Genomic DNA, 16,005 nt, shown 5'->3' on the forward strand with positions numbered 1-16,005 from the left:
AATGCGTTTTCTGTCTTTTAAATCGTGCTCTATCGGTTGTACGCTAGCCCAAAGGAATTATTGAACCTTATAGTGATCATTTTAGAGATCACGGCATCTGAACGAATGACACAATACCAACCCCTGAGTGGCGTTGGCCTGATTGAAGCCGTTTCTGGCCTTCCTAAACCTCGCTTTCTGGTAACGGGGAGCAAGCTCGTCTGATAACACCACTAAGCTTGCCGCCTTTGCACTCTTCTCGGAGTGCACTGGCCCTTCGACTGCGGCCACACGCCTCCCAGAGGTGCCCCACTTGGCGAGAGGTTCCCAAAGCCGTCGTCATCCACAGGCTCGCCGGCCGCAGCCAGCCCACAGCCGTGTCAGCCAAATCGAGCCTAGTTTCGGACATGGTATTTATTGCAGCCCAGAGCGGGGACGTTGTGTGGCATTGCAGGACATCGCTGACGGAGGCAGGTACAGACGATTCAGCAGCGTGGACAGTTATCCGTGTTAGCCATAGCGACCGTAGCCGTAGCTGCCATAGTTGCCCCTGTAGCCACCGTAGCCTCCACGGCTGTAGCCGCGGTATCCGCCATAGCCACGACTGTAGCCGCGGTATCCGCCATAGCCGCCTCTAAAGCCGCGGCCGTATCCGCGGCCGGCCGCGACGACTGCTACCATCGCGACGAGAAGCACCAGCTGCAAAGGACAGACGCGCGGGTGAGCGCGTGACATGGCGGCGGAGGACGGCTGAGCAATGGTCGGAACCTCCGCAATGGTGATCAGAGCTCTGCGCCTCGCTACTGGCGCTTGTGAGGGGGGGGGGGGAGGTGAGAATGGTGTCCGGATAAGCACGGTGATGTCTGAGCGCTGACGTATGATCTAATGCTCCAAAGGTCCAAGTTAGGGAGCGGGGTGCAGTTTGACGCAGGCGTTGGCATTGCAGAGTCTCATTTATCCATATATTACATATAATACATTACATGTCAGTGTACACTGTTAAGCCCGATGACAACAACGGTCACATGAAGTTTGGTCTGGTTTGAACTGAGCGTCACAGAGATGGCCGCAAACTCAAGTTGGTTATCACAGTCCTGAGTGGTTGGTCGCTAAAATGGAGATCATGATTCGTGAAGCGATTTGGTCAATGTGTCACAGTTGAAAGCGCCCAGAGGACACACTGAAGGTTGGTTGCTGTTTGCGGTTTGCGGCCCTTGTGTGCAGCCATCAGCTAAGCTGTGCCCCTCTGTGCAGTCGTCCGCTCAGCTTTGCCCCCTGTGTGTATACGTTCGCTCAGCTGTGACCGTTGCGTGCAATCGTCTGCCGGGCTAAAGTCATGTTCAAAACCAGATGTTCGCGACGACTGCGCCAACCAAGGTGAGACAGCTTTTGGGCGGGCAAAAACGGACTTAAACTATCGAAGTACAAGTGGAAGAAGGCACATTGTGCGCAAAACGCAGTCTTACTGGCTGACAAACAAACCCAACACACGCTTCAGGTGGCTACGGCAGGCATCCAAGCACACTTAGTAAGAGTACCAGTCCCGCTTGGTAGATTATGCAGGACATACTTCAGACCACAAAGAAGGCCTCATGAATTCGAGAGTCACCAAGTTTTTCTTACTGAATGCGATTACTTATGACCTCCAAGAGGTCAGGTCGTCAAGGCTAAGACATGTGCATTTGATCCCAATGGAAGCGTGCTTTTCACAGCCGGACAGGCAGACTCCGTCACCTCGCGAGATCACTTACCAGCAACTTGAAGTTCATCACTGCAGCTTGCGAGACGGACACGGGCTGTAGCAGGAACCGATGTGAAGATACCGTCCTTCTTCCAAGCGGTCTTTTATACGGAGGAGACCCGCTCCGCGACCTTCACGCACGCTGGCTACAGAGGGCGCCTCGCGCTACCATTGGTCGGCGGAGAGAGGCGGGACGCGAATGCCCCGGGGGCCGAAAACCGGACGCGCGGTGCTCTGAGGGTCCGCGGCGGGGTGTTTTGCGGCGGCGCCTCCCGCGCGCGGCTGCGGAGGCCCTGTTCCAGGGAGCTAGAATCGCTTCTGGACGAGAGTGGGAATGAAAAATTCCATCGCAAAAAGACCATGCGGGAGTGAAAAAAATCGATTAAAAAAGAGGGAACTTATGAGCTCGTGACTGATGCTTCAGCAAACAAAGACATCTATTTCAAGTTGGCATGGACGTAATATCAGTGTCCTGACAAAACTATTTGGTTTTTTGAACATCCTAGGCCATTAATGTGAAACAGAATACATTAAAGCATAGTAATTTTATGGCAGTGTAATAAACATAACAAATTGTTAACACCAATAATTTTGCACCGCACTTTGCACTTCCCTTCCACAGCACTTTTAATACAAAACAAAGCACAGTAATTTGACAATAAAATATGAACAGAAAATTCAACAAGCATGAAACGCTCAAACAAAAAAACCTTTGACTCATACACACCAGCCCATCACCAAGTCAAACACAATAGACATACCTCTGGCTGCTGTCAAAATGGGATCAGGGAAAACAAACATTTTGTCACTGTTTCTTACAAAATACCAATGCTTATTTCCATGAAAGTAGCCAACTATGCCTGACCTAAAAAGGCCTTACTTCGCCTCATCCTGTCTTACCTGTTTGCATCACAGCAGCAGTTATGAGTTACTGACTCTTGCGCAATTCCTATTCCAATTTTCCATGCACTTAACCAACTTAACCTAACTTAGAGTAGCCCATATGATGAACATCACCTCAACTCACCTACCTGTTGACAGCAGCACTTGTGATAAAACGTGATAAAGCTAAATTTTGGCTGGTTTTAACCTGCATTTTTATTCAGCTCATTTGTGTATGCTTGTTCACATCAGACAAAGTTGACAACACACAAATCAAAACACTTTAAATTACTTTGAACGACTCATTCTGATTGTCATGGTTAACCTCTGTCAAGGGCAATAATGGGTATGCTCCACAAAACAATCGCCCTTATCCAAAAGTAATATAACTTTTAGATGACCATGCCAGTATTGCTGCTTGCCTTTTCAGCTGTAGCAAAGGCATCTATTTAGGCTTGTTAATTCATGTTTAATGACATAGTTTGAGATGTTGACTTCACATTTTATATGAGATCGTCTGACTATTTGCTTAACGCTGATATTTACCTCATGCTATAATTGCTATGCAGCTTGGAGTATCCCAGTGTTAAAAATGTAGGGCTAACGACACTATGGAAAACATCGGGTTAAAGCAGCCATAAGGGACCACTTCAAGAAATTTGGGACAAATAATAAAGAATATGGAACAAAATAAGCCAATTGCACGCCTTCAAGTCATCATAATTCATCTTAGGTAAAACTCGATGGATTAAAACAGAAAATGGCTAACTGGTTACCAATCATGTGTTGAAAGCAGGTGAGGCAAGCAATTATTTGGTCCACAGGAGACTTGCTGGCTTTTTCCTGCTCTCCCCAGCAAAAAGTCAGCATCTTTTGCATGTTCCGCTGGCAGACAGTCATCCCACTCACCCCACAAATATCACTATGAACCATGCCCACCAACCTACGAGATTAAAATGCGAAACAAGTAAGAGGTGTGCATGATAAACATCTCCGGAGGGCAGAACTTCGCCACCAAACACGTCTGCTGCGTCAGGTCTGTCCCAAAGCTCTGTATGGCAGCATTAGGGTAACCTTGCCAGGTAGCCTGGTATTTTTGTACCCTTAGATTTATTTTTATTGAGCACTGCCATGAGCAAAGAAGAACGGTTAACGGAGGGTTTCAGCAGGGCAAACATGGCGGTAGAAATAAGTTCCGTGCCTCAAATTGGTCTCCTTTATTCGCCGTGAATTGTTCGCTCTTGGGTACATATCAAACATGTTTGGGGCGGAATGGCAAATTTATTCAATTATGCATGAAATGCGTATAAGTTGTGAGTTGGAGCATCTTGCAGAGAAATTAGTCACATTCTAAGCAGCAGATGGCACCTCTAGAAGGCAATCAAAAAAGGAAGGAACAATAAAGTGGTATAAAAACTCGCATGATACTAAGAAAGACAAATTAGTTAAATCTAAAAAGACTGATAAAGACTGACACTTTTCTGGCAAAATTGTTATCAGCTGATTTCACTTAAAATTTGTTGACATGAGTGGTTCAAATGGTGATATTCATCGAGTAGATTTGATTTAAAAGACATTTGTTGAATTTTTCACCTCCTGCATTCGGGAGTGATGCGATTTAGTAGTCAAGTTCCTCGGGAAAAAGACGTACGTGGAGTAAAATTTTCTACCAGGCCTGGTAGAGGCAGGACATAGCCATAGATGTCCAGGTTCTGTGGAGCCTCCTTTATGCTTGGTGGTTTTAAGTGGGCTCGGTTTTCGGTGGCATCTGGAAACATCGGAAGAGGAAATAGGGGTTTGGCATGTGTGATTAGACAATGTCAGGCAGGAGCGGAAAATTCACATAAAACAGGGGAAAAGGAGTGAAAAATTTATCCTCATAGGGTGCTGCTTTACACCCAAAGTCGGCGATTCCAGGACACTGCCCTGTTACAGGCGCCACGCAGCTTGCGCTGAGTGAGACGGATTTCGCCGTCATTTTTGGTGGCGGGACACTGACGCGGACAGAGGTCGTGGTTGCGGTTGAGGCACCCAGGCTCCAGAGCCGGAACTGGTTTCAGGAAAACGGGTTTGGTGCGTGGGGCCGTTGACTAGGCTGCGTGGGTTTTTACGTACGGAGGTGGTGAACATGATATCAAAATATATGTTGGTTACCCCGACTCTTCTAGCTCCGCTGGGTGACGAGAGAAACGCATGACTGTGCGTCTGCGGCTATTCTAGGTGTTGTGGCATGGCGAATGCTAACTAAGCCCCTTGGGCTTCCATGACAGAGAAATAACGCCATCTTGTGGATTGTGTTAGATGGTGCAAATACCTTTGGCGCAGTCTAAGCCGTGGCACATGGCTTAATCAAGTCAGGTCAATCGCTACGGACTTAAAATGCTCGTGTTTGCTTCTTGATTACCAATGCCACCATTGATAATTAAACGTTTCATGCAGACTCTCCAATCTCTATTCAAAGGCGGGCAGCATTATTCTAACGTGGGTAAGAAGAGCACTGGACACGGGATGTAGAAACAAGTGGAAAGCCATGGTGCGAACCAAATTATTTGTCGATAACGACATCACAATTTTCACCGTGATAGGGACCTCTCTGTGATGCGTGAGTTGTGCGAAGATAAGCTTTGCTGCGAGGTAGTAGCCGCCTAATGCAAAGTAAGCCGCGTTTAGAAGCCATGCGGTAGCGAGATTTTGTCTAAACCGCTTCAGTTCGACAAACATATGCACCTTGAAAGTAGCAACAACTTTCAGGAAGGGACCCAATCGGACACAAGAATATATAGATGTTCGTATGAATCTGAATAATCGGTACTTTGCCGATGTCTTATATGCACTTATGAAAATGACAAAAAAACGAACATCTTTAAACCTGTAACTTGTTTAAAAGCCCGCTGTCCATCTGTATGAAATTGAGATGTGGCAGAAACTGAAAAAAACGTGAGTGCCCATTAGCACATTCACCGAACTCAGTTAACGTTGTAATTTGTGACGGTGGTGATCAAAATATCCTAATTGCATCCTGCTCGAGGGACGTAATTAACATACTCGTAGGTCGCACCCCCGCAGACTATGGTGATGTCCTGAGCTCAGCCAACTGTTCGGAAACAAGGTGCGTTTAAGGCCTGCCTTACGGAACCTGCTCCGTTCGCAGCGGGGTACAAGCTGATCTCATAACAACCCACCAAATCATCCCGGCTTTGCACTCTTGTCGGAGTGATCTGGCTCTTCGACTAGAGTCACACGGCTATACCTTAGTGTCTTGTTGTCATGAATGTGATGTGGTACTTTTGGCCCAGCGCGGAGCTGCTGGTGGGGCGCCTGTAGATGATTGGCGCTGCTGGTTCGGCGTGGACCTGCCAGCGTCGTACGTGCAGTTGCCGATTGGCTGTCGGTTCGGCGTACATCTGGCAGGGTGCATGCAGATGTCAGGCGTCTATTGGCTCAGCTCGTTGCCGCCGACAGCGACTCCTAGCAGGCGACTGGCGACATGCTGCACTTGGTGGCCACAACAGCATGGTGGCCAGACGGCGCATCGTAAGCCTGTTTTGTGTTCTGTACAGAGCTCTCCTGCACCTTATGTTCAGGTAGCCTTTAGAAGACCACGCCTTTCCTCCACAGTTCTGAGCATAGGGACTATATGCTACATTTCATGAATGCATTTCCCGTCCTTTAAATCGTGACCTGTTGGTTGCGCGCTCGCCCAAAAAATTATGCAACCTCATAGTGTATACTTCTTGCCAGGCTTGGAAACCACGCAGTCTTCCAAAGCAGCATGGCAGGTTGAGATCACTGACGGCAAGACAGGAACGTACAGAGGCAATGTGTGCAAAGGTCGTGAGAAGGCAAAATCTGCTGGCTACACAGGACCAAAACTTTTGCTTTTGAGTTGTATCCATGCTGAACGCATGGAAAGCATAAGGAGTGGATACGACACGCTTGAGCGAAAATATGCTGTCTGTTCCATTCATTGATGAGCATTACCTAAACTCAAGGTCAGTTAAAATGGATGCTGGCAGTGATGTAGCGTTTACACGCAGTTTTTCGTCGCTCTTCCAAGATCAGTTGCAATACATTACAAGAGGGAACAAAGGAAACGATGTCACACTAGCAGCCTTGAATCCATGTAGTATATCCAAGTCCATGAAGTCTAAGAGATCCGTCAATAACTTAGCGAGGTCCAGGCGCCTCGACACATTACTTCATGGAGCACCAAAACGGAATGTTCCCTGGAATGCTAAGGACATCCAACATGATCAAAACTCAGGATACTATTCGATTTTAGCAAGATAGATCGGGTACTGTGGATACGCTCACAGAGTCCCGAAACAGTTGTGATGCCTTTGACGATGTCACAAATCTAACGCAAAACGAAGGGCTCTGGAATGGTTTGCAACTGGCGACGGGTAATGGGTATATTGACCAACAGGCAAGGACTGACAGGATGTCAAAATCACCGATATATTCACTTTTATCTAGCGATGCCCAGAAAACCATTTTCACAGACAGGTGCAAACAATTCTACTACCATGCTGACCGTGGTGATCAAAATGTCCTACTTGCATGCTGCTCGAGCATCGCAGTTAACATAATGCCTGGAGGCTGCACCACCCACCGCTTATTGTGATGCCCTGAGCTCAGCCAAACGATCACAGACATGATGTGTTTAGACGCCAATCTGTTTGAAACCGGGGATGTGGGCAGGGGCTGAGATCCACAACGTTTTGGAAATCTTGCACTAGCTATGTTTGCGTTGGCTTGCAATAAACCATTTAATTGTCTGCCACACGCTCTTCCAATCAGCGTGGAAGGAACCCGTGTCACCGTGTCCGCCCGGTGCACCACGCCGTCAGAACCATACCAGAACCAGAACCAGAACCCGTGTCAACCGTGTCCGCCCGGTGCACCACGCCGTCAGAACCATACCAGAACCAGAACCAGAACCCGTGTCACCGTGTCTGCCCGGTGCACCACGCCGTCAGAACCATACCAGAACCAGAACCAGAACCCGTGTCACCGTGTCCGCCCGGTGCACCACGCCGTCAGAAAAAGTCAACGCGGTTTTGTAGCTTCTTCTCAGCACTGGACACGCTATCGCCTACATCAACGACAACATCTGCCTGTTCCGTTGCAGCGGGTAGCAAGCTTATCTAATAACACCGCCAATCATCCCGGCCTTGCCCTCTTCCCGAAGTGATCTGGCTCTTCGACGAGGGCTACACGCCTATACCTTAGTGTCTTGTGGTCATGAACGTGGTGTGGTACTTTTGGCCCAGCGTGGTGCTGCTGGTGGGGTGCGTGTAGATGACGAGCGGCTGCTGGCGACAGGCTGCACATGGTGGCCAGACGGTGGAACGTCACGCTCTTCTGTATTCTGTACAGAGGCTGCCCTGCACCTTCTGTTGGGGCATGATAGCCTTCGAAAGAGTAATGTCGTATTTCCTCCACAGGTCTCGGCATGAGGGCCACACGTTACAATCTTATGAATGTATTTCCCGTCTTTTAAATGCGTGCCTGTCAGGTTGCACGCTCGCCCAAAACTTAGGCAACCTCATAGTGCACACCTCTTGCCAAGCGTGAAAACCACGCAGTCTTCCAAAGTAGCATGACAGGTTGAGATCACCGACGGAAAGATACCAGCGTAAAGAGGCTACAGCTTATGGCTGAAGGGCCTGCCAGGGTAGAAACTGGCATGCATGCCATTATGTCGGGCTTGTTCCCATACCTCCAGCGTGATACCTCCAGCGGCTCAGCGTTGTCTTTTGTTTAACTCATTTTTGTCCTTGGAGCTTTGTCCCTGTTGAAATAGTACGTTTGTCGGTATTTTCAGAGGAATGGGTACGTAACTCGCTAAATGGTACAAGGCTTTCCCGGGTTTCAGACCAATATATCATTGGGCTAAGGCTTCGCCGTACAGTCATTCGCGTGCAAACGCATTCAATAGAATGTAATGAAACCTTCATTTCTTTCCAGCCGCTTCACAATGCATAAAATGTGTGCGGTTGCACAATGATATAGGAGTACATTTATTTTCTTCAACCATCAACCGACAAAAAAAGGAACGCATCATGCAAAAGCCTCTATTCACACAGGGAATTCCACGTGAATGGAGTGCTGCTTACTGTGCCACTCGCTGCTGGAGTAATAGATGGATCGGTAGCTCCTAGAAGCATATCCATATGCCTTGCTGCGTGACTAGCACCATCTGACGTAGCCACCCAGAGGACGTCTTTAGTGGCCGTAGCCACGGCTGTAAACACCATAGCCGCCGCTGTATCCACCGTAGCCGCGGTTGTAACCAGCATAGCCGCCGCCGTATCCACCGCCGTAGCCACCGTATCCGCCGCCGTAGCCACCGTATCGGCGACCGTAGCCGCCATATCCACCAGAGTGGTCACCGTAACTGCCAGAGTACCCACGGTAACCGGCAGAGGCGACAGCCACAACGGCAGCGATGAGGAGAAGCTGGAAAAACACAGAGGTCCATTTCTGTCTGTTCTTATGGAATACGGTGCAGTGTGCGGCGGCAGGATCCCGCGAAGCCTAATCCGAGTAAGTTCCGCTATATATAAAAACAGAAGTATTCAAATAAGTTCGCATCAAGGTCTCGAATAAGTCACCACAGCTGCAGAGATATGGTTTCGATTCTCTTGTACCATCCGCAATGCCGTAGCAAAATGACTTCACACTGTGGTATATAGCAAAGGTTCCACGTGATGTTGGGCACAAACTTTCAAATCCAGAACGAGCAGCTTATCAGCGATTTTGAACTGGCAACCTACATGTGTTCCAAGCTCACATTATGCGCGTGCGTAAAAGCGTACTGCCTCACAATCATACAAAAACCTACCACCAGCTTAGCGTTCATCTCTGCGTCTTGTGAAAGGTGTGGCTTAGGCGAGACACAGTGAGTGGATGCCGGCTCTTAGTTACGGCTGGCTTTTATACGGAGAGGCCCTGAAGGTTGGCCTTCATTCACCTCACCTCGCTGGGAAATGGCTATGACGCATGAGGCGGTGTGTGCTCCTGGTAAACTGTGGTAAAGGCCGACACTGAGCACGGAATTGCACAGTTTAAACCTTACGTTCTCTGGCATGAGCACCAAATGTGCAATCGCCGTGAGAAGGCAAAACCTGATTGCCACGCAAGACGTCAAATTTTCTTTTTTTGTTGTATATGTGCTAAGCACATGGAGAACGGAACGAGGGAATATGACACGACTGAACGAAATCTTGCTGTCTGTTCCATTAACTGGTGAGCATCGTCTAAAATACAAGACCAATCAACGTAAAAATCCGGCATTAATAAACGCATACAGCATTGTAACGCAGCTCTCCTTTGCTCTTCCAAATTCACTTGCAATACGTTTCAAGAAGGAACAGGAAAACGAGGTCACGATTGCAGCCTTCAATCGCTGTCGTATATCCAAGTCTATGGAGTCCAGGAGATCGGTGAAGAACTTTGCGAAGGCCGGGCGACTTCACACATTACTTAATGTAACGCAAAGATGAAAGGTTGCCCAGAATGCTTAGCATGACAATTATGATCAAAACTCAGGACAATATGAGATTTCGGCAAGATAGATCGGGTACTGTTGAGACCCTCAGAGAGTCTCAAAACCATTGTGGTGTCTCTTACGGTGCCAGAAATGTAACACAGACGAAGGGCTTGGGAATGGCTGGTAACGGGCAACGGGTAATGGGTGTATTGACCAAATGACAAGGACGGACAGAATGCCAAAATCACCAACATATTCACTTATATCTAGCCATAACCAGAAAGTCGTCTGGGTAGACACGTGCGAAAAATTTTCATCGTTCTCTCTAGGGCATTAGGGATGATTTACTGAAGGAGGTAGTTTCGTCTATCTTAATTATAACGGTTGACGAATTGGGAGAGTGTATCATAATTACTGCCAGCTATGGCAAAAGCTGTAAGTGGCTCTTACAATGGCTGTAAATGAAAACATGTGTGGAAAGACAAGAGAAGGTGTGGTTACAGTTGGGAGATCAAATGATTCGGCCTCCATAGCACAGGATCATGCCTCCACCACCAACTATGGCGATCTCATGCAGGCAAACTTGAAGTGGAGAAAACCTTGAGAAGTTTTACTATGGTACCTGCCTGCAAAACTGCAGTCTCCCGTTACCAAAACTCTCTTAATCGTAGCTCTCATTATGTGGCTAACATTTTAGGGATGGGTAGAGCTAGAAATATTTTGTTCATAAATACTCGAAAGAAAAGGCGGCATCACAAATGTTTCATAGATGAAGGAAAAGGAGGCCTGGCAAGAATATCGAAGTACAAAATGACATGAAAAGTTATGCGTTCGGTACCTGGCGGCCTCAAAAAAATTAACCCGATGCAAATTTTCCATGTGTTTTACGTTATAACCATTATTGCGTCTGTGGGCGATGTTCTCGTGGATGAGGGCAGGGCTGAGGCCCGCAGCTTTCTGGAAATCTAGCATTTTTAGAAAAATGGTGTTGACTTGAACTTGAACTCATTCAGTTGGCTACCATATCCTCTTCCTATCAACGTAGAAGGAAGATTTTGTCCGGTCCCGCCTGTTTTGCCGTGCCGTCAGAAAAATTTACGCAGTTTCGTAGCTTCAGCTCAGCACTGGGCAAGCTGTTGCCTATATCAATGACAATGCAATGTTTAAACGTGTCTCCTATGTACAGGAGAAAATTTTGACGAGAAAGGATATCAGGCATATGTGCAGACGAGGTACTTTATAGTATGCACGCCTTATTTCCAAAATTATTGCTCACTCAGGGAAAATAAAAGCAGTGAGTTAAGAGGGTGATTTGTGACAGTTATAATCAGAATATCCTGAATGCGTGCTGCTTGAGTATCGTAGTAATACACATTTGGAGGTATGCACGTACAAATGTACCGCTACACAAACGTTCACAGATTTTATGCGTTTAGCCTGGCCTAACACCGCCTGTTTCGTTAGCAACGGGCAGCAAGCCTATATAACAACACCGCCAATCATCCCGGCTTTGCGCTCTTCTACGTGTGAGCTGGCCCTTCGCCTGAGGCCACACGGCTACACAATAATGCCTTATTTTCATGAATGTGGCGGGGTATTTTGGCCCAGCGTGGTGCTGCTGGTGGGGCACGTTTAGATATCTTGTGGCTGCTGGTTCGGTGTGGACCTGCTAGCGTCGTGCGTGCAGGTGCCGGGTGGCTGATCGTTCGGCGTGCCTCTGGAAACATGCATGCAGATGTCTGGCTCCTATTGCCTCAGCTCGAAGCCGCCGTCCGCGGCACCGAGCTGGCGACTGGCGACAGGCTGCACATGGTGGCCAGACGGCGCATCGTCACTCTCTTCTGTGTGCTGTTCGGGGCCTCCGGCACCTTCTGTTAAGGCAGGATGGCCTCTGAAGAGCAATGTCGTTTTTCCTACACAGACATCGAGATAGGGACAATATGCTACATTTTATGGATGCATTTACCGTCTTTTAATCCGTGGTCTGACGGTTGTATCCTCGCCCAAAGAAATTATTCAACCGCATAGTCTACACTTATTGCCAGGGTTGGGAACCACCCAGATTTACAAGGTAGCATGCCAGATTTCATTCATTGACGGCAAGGCACCAGCAGCAAGCGACTTCGAGTTGCAGCTGCAATGCCTGGGCAGTGTAGAAACTGTCATGTCATTATCTCGGGCTCGTTCTCATACCTCCAGCGTGATATGGGACTCAGGGTTAGCGATTCTTAAAATCGTCCTTGCCTTGGAGTTTTGTCCTTACTGAAATAGCAGGGTCGTCACTTGTTCCAGGGAAACGGATTCGTAACACGCAAAATGGGATAGGGCTTCCAGTGTTCAAAGCGAAGACATTATTGGGTTGAGTCATCGCCGTACAGTCATTCGCGCGCCAACACGTTCAACGACATTTAATAGTACCTTCATTTCTTTCTAGCAAGTTTGCAGTGCACAAAATGAATGTGGCTGCGCAACAGTATGCAAGTGTACTTTATTTTCTTCGACCATCAACGGATAAACAAACGACCACATCATGCCGAAGGCGCCGTTCAGACAGGCGATCAGACGTCACTGGGGTGGTGCTCACTGTGTCACTTGCTGCTGGAGTAATAGCTGGGTCGGTGGATTCTGGGAGCATACCGTATGCCTTGCTGTGTGACTGGTACGATCTGACGTGGCCACCCAGAGAACGTCTTGAATTGCCGTAGCCGCGGTTGGAACCACTGTAGCCGCCGCTGTAACCACCATAACGGCGGCTGTAACCACCATAGCCGCCACCGTATCCACCGCCGTAACCACCGTATCGGCGGCCGTAGCTGCTGTATTCACCAGAGTGGCCACCGTAACCGCCTAAGTACCCTCTGGTAGCCGGCAGAGGCGACAGCTACCACGGCGGCGATGAGCAGCAACTGAAAACAAACAGAGGACTTCTTTTATATGTTCTTATGGAATGTGGTACAGTGTATGAAGACAGGATCCCACAATGCATGATCGGACTAAGTCCCGCGGAATCTAAACACAGAAAAGTTTTATTGATTTTGCATCAAGATTTCGAATAACTGATCACAGTCGCAGAGATCTGATTTCGCCTCCATTTTACCTTCCGCGATTGGGTACGAAAATGACCTCACACTGTTGAACATATCAACATTTCTACGTGATGTTCGCCACAATCTTTCAAAGCCAGACGTCGCAGCTGATCACCGATTTCGAACTGTCAACCTACATGCGTTGTCAGCTCACGGTATGTACTATATTGCATTATGCACCTTCCTAAACGTCAGAACAAGTCACGGACCTAAAATGGTCCAGGTCAGCGTTTTTTTTTTTTTTAGAAACATGCTACCTAGTGTACTATTTGTCGCCTATTCAAATGCAAAACTCCAAGCAGTCCGGTTTGATTTTGGTCACCACGACCTTCAAACGGTTAAACAAGGTTACTGGCCTTTAATGAGCATGCGACTTTTTGTCTAGAATATTTATCTATGTTCCATGGTTTTTTTAAGATTACCCTATAACTTGACCTAGTTTGACTCCAATTGACCCGAAGATCATGACCTATGAAAGTCAAAACTGGACCCACGTCAGTTTATGTTCAGTTCAGGACAATCTGTGAATTGGTGTCTCCAGTTCTCGTAGTTCCTGAGATCTCAGAGAATGATACTGCCCCCACCCGAACGATATGTATACGAGCGGCCATCCGGGCACGTGTTGAAGCTTCTATGTTTGGTAGCATCTCATGGCTCAACTTGCTCATACAGCAAAACGTCGACGTTTCGACACGTGTTCTAAACATGCTTACGCTGCAAGTGTGCACTTGTATACACCAATACTACCCTTTGAGTTTCGTTCAGCTGAGATGGCCTGCCGCAATGTTGTCTGGTCTGTTGAAATTTGTTTTCATGTTGGCATTTTTCACCAATCGATTCGCAAAAGTGTTAGTTTTTTCACCGAGCATATCCGGTAAATCAGGTTTTTTACCTGTAGAGGTTGTGAGGCTTATGATGGTAGATACTTGTGAACATGTGCGGTGCCACAAATTTGTCACAGGAGAGGGAGGGTATTTATTATATATATATATATATATATATATATATATATATATATATATATAATAATAAATATATTATATATTTGCATGTATATATATATATATATATATATATATATATATATATATACATATATATATATACATATATATATATATATATACATATATATATATATATATATATTAAGTATTTCATTTCCTTCCAGCCGCTTAACAATACACAAAACAATGCGTGCAGTTCCACGACAATATAGAAGAATAATTTATTTTTCCACCATCAACGGACAAATAAAGGAACGCATCACGCAAAAAATATCCATGCAGACAGGTGGCTAGACATAACTGGAGTGGTGCTTACTCGGGTCCCTTGCTGCTGCGGTAACAGATGGATCGGTATCTCGTGGGTGCATATCCGCATGCCTTTCTGCGTGACTAGGACGATCTGACGTAGTCACCCAGAGAACGTCTTTAGTGGCCGTAGACGCGGTTGTAACCACTATAGCTGCCGCCGTAACCACCATAGCCACGGTTGTAGCTACTATAGCCACCACCATATCCACCGCCGTAGCCGCTGTATCCACCGCCGTAGCCACCATATCCTCCGCCGTAGCCACCGTATCGGCGGCCGTAGCCGCCGTATCCACTAGAATAGCCACCGTAACCGCCAGAATACCTCTGGTAGCCGGCAGAGGCGACAGCCACGACGGCGGCGATGAGCAGCAACTGAAAAAGACGGCGGACTATTGATATCTGTTCTAATGGAATGTGGTGCAGTGTGTGGAAGCAGGATCCCACAAAGCCTGATCGGACTAAACCCCTTTAAATCTAAAATAATAACAATGGCTAGCAATTTCGTATCAAAGTCTGAAATAAGTGATCACAGTCGCAGAGATCTGATTTTGCTTCTCTTGGACCTTCTCATTGCGTACGGAAGACCAGTTGCGTACGAAAATGACTTCACACTTTGGTAAATGGCAAAGTTTTTCACGTGATGTTGGACACAATCTTTCAAATTCAGAAAGAGAAGGTGGTCAGCGTTTTTGACTGGCAACCTACATGCGTTCCAAGCTCACGTTATGCTTATGGGTAAAGGCATACTGCCTCACAAACAGGCAAAAACCTACCACCAGCTTAGCGTTCATCTCTGCGTCCTGTGCAGTGTGCGGCTTGGGCGAGACACCATGAGTGGATGCCGGCTCTTAGTTACGGCTGGCTTTTATACGGACAGGCCCTGAAGGTTGGCCTTCATTCACCTCACCCCGCTGGGAATGGCTATGACGCATGGGACGGTGCGTGCTCCCGGCAAACTGTGGAGAAGGCCGACACTGAGCACGGCATTGCACAGTGCAAGCCCCACGTTCTTGAGCGGGAGGACCATATGTGCAAAGTTCGTAAGAATGCAAAACCTGATGGCTGCACAGGACGTAACTTTTCCTTCAGAGTTGGATCCATGCTGAACACATAGAAAGCGTGAAGAGTGGATATGACACGACTGAACGAAAATATGCTGTCTGTTCCGTTCATTGGTGAACATTACCGAAACTCGCGAGGCCAGTCAAGGGGAAAAATGCTGCCAGCCATATAGCATTTTGACACAGCTCTTCTTCGCTCTTTCAAGATCAGTTGCAATACGTTACAAGAAGGAACAAGGAGGACGATGTCATGCTGCCAGCCTTGCATCGCTGTCGTATATCACAGTCCATAGGGTGCAAGAGATCCATCAATAACTTCGCGAAGGCCAGGCGGCTCGACACATGGCTCCATGTAAACGAACAGAATGTTGTCTAGACCGCTTGGGCATCCACTGTGCTCAAAACTCAGGATACTGTAGGATTGTGGCAAGATAGATCGGGCACA

The 16,005-nt window shown here is 47.5% G+C and overlaps 1 protein-coding gene and 1 long non-coding RNA gene across 2 annotated transcripts; both read right to left on the reverse strand.

The window, feature by feature from the left end:
- Positions 1 to 377: 377 nt before the first annotated feature.
- On the reverse strand, positions 378 to 1,809 carry LOC119113422 (uncharacterized). The gene is made up of 2 exons (XR_005095909.1): positions 1,731 to 1,809; positions 378 to 678 (listed from the first exon to the last, which is right to left on the reverse strand). It is a non-coding gene; the product is annotated as an uncharacterized LOC119113422 (long non-coding RNA).
- Positions 1,810 to 14,616: 12,807 nt separating this feature from the next.
- LOC119098591 (neuropeptide-like protein 31) lies at positions 14,617 to 15,290 on the reverse strand. Its single transcript, XM_037221563.1, has 2 exons — positions 15,273 to 15,290; positions 14,617 to 14,871 (listed from the first exon to the last, which is right to left on the reverse strand). Exons 1-2 carry the CDS (start codon positions 15,288 to 15,290, stop codon positions 14,617 to 14,619), a joined length of 273 nt encoding a protein of 90 aa, XP_037077458.1.
- Positions 15,291 to 16,005: the final 715 nt, after the last annotated feature.

Source organism: Pollicipes pollicipes, unplaced genomic scaffold, assembly GCF_011947565.3.
Source record: "Pollicipes pollicipes isolate AB1234 unplaced genomic scaffold, Ppol_2.1 Scaffold_2555;HRSCAF=2994_pilon_pilon_pilon, whole genome shotgun sequence".
NCBI classification, from domain to species: domain Eukaryota; kingdom Metazoa; phylum Arthropoda; class Thecostraca; order Pollicipedomorpha; family Pollicipedidae; genus Pollicipes; species Pollicipes pollicipes.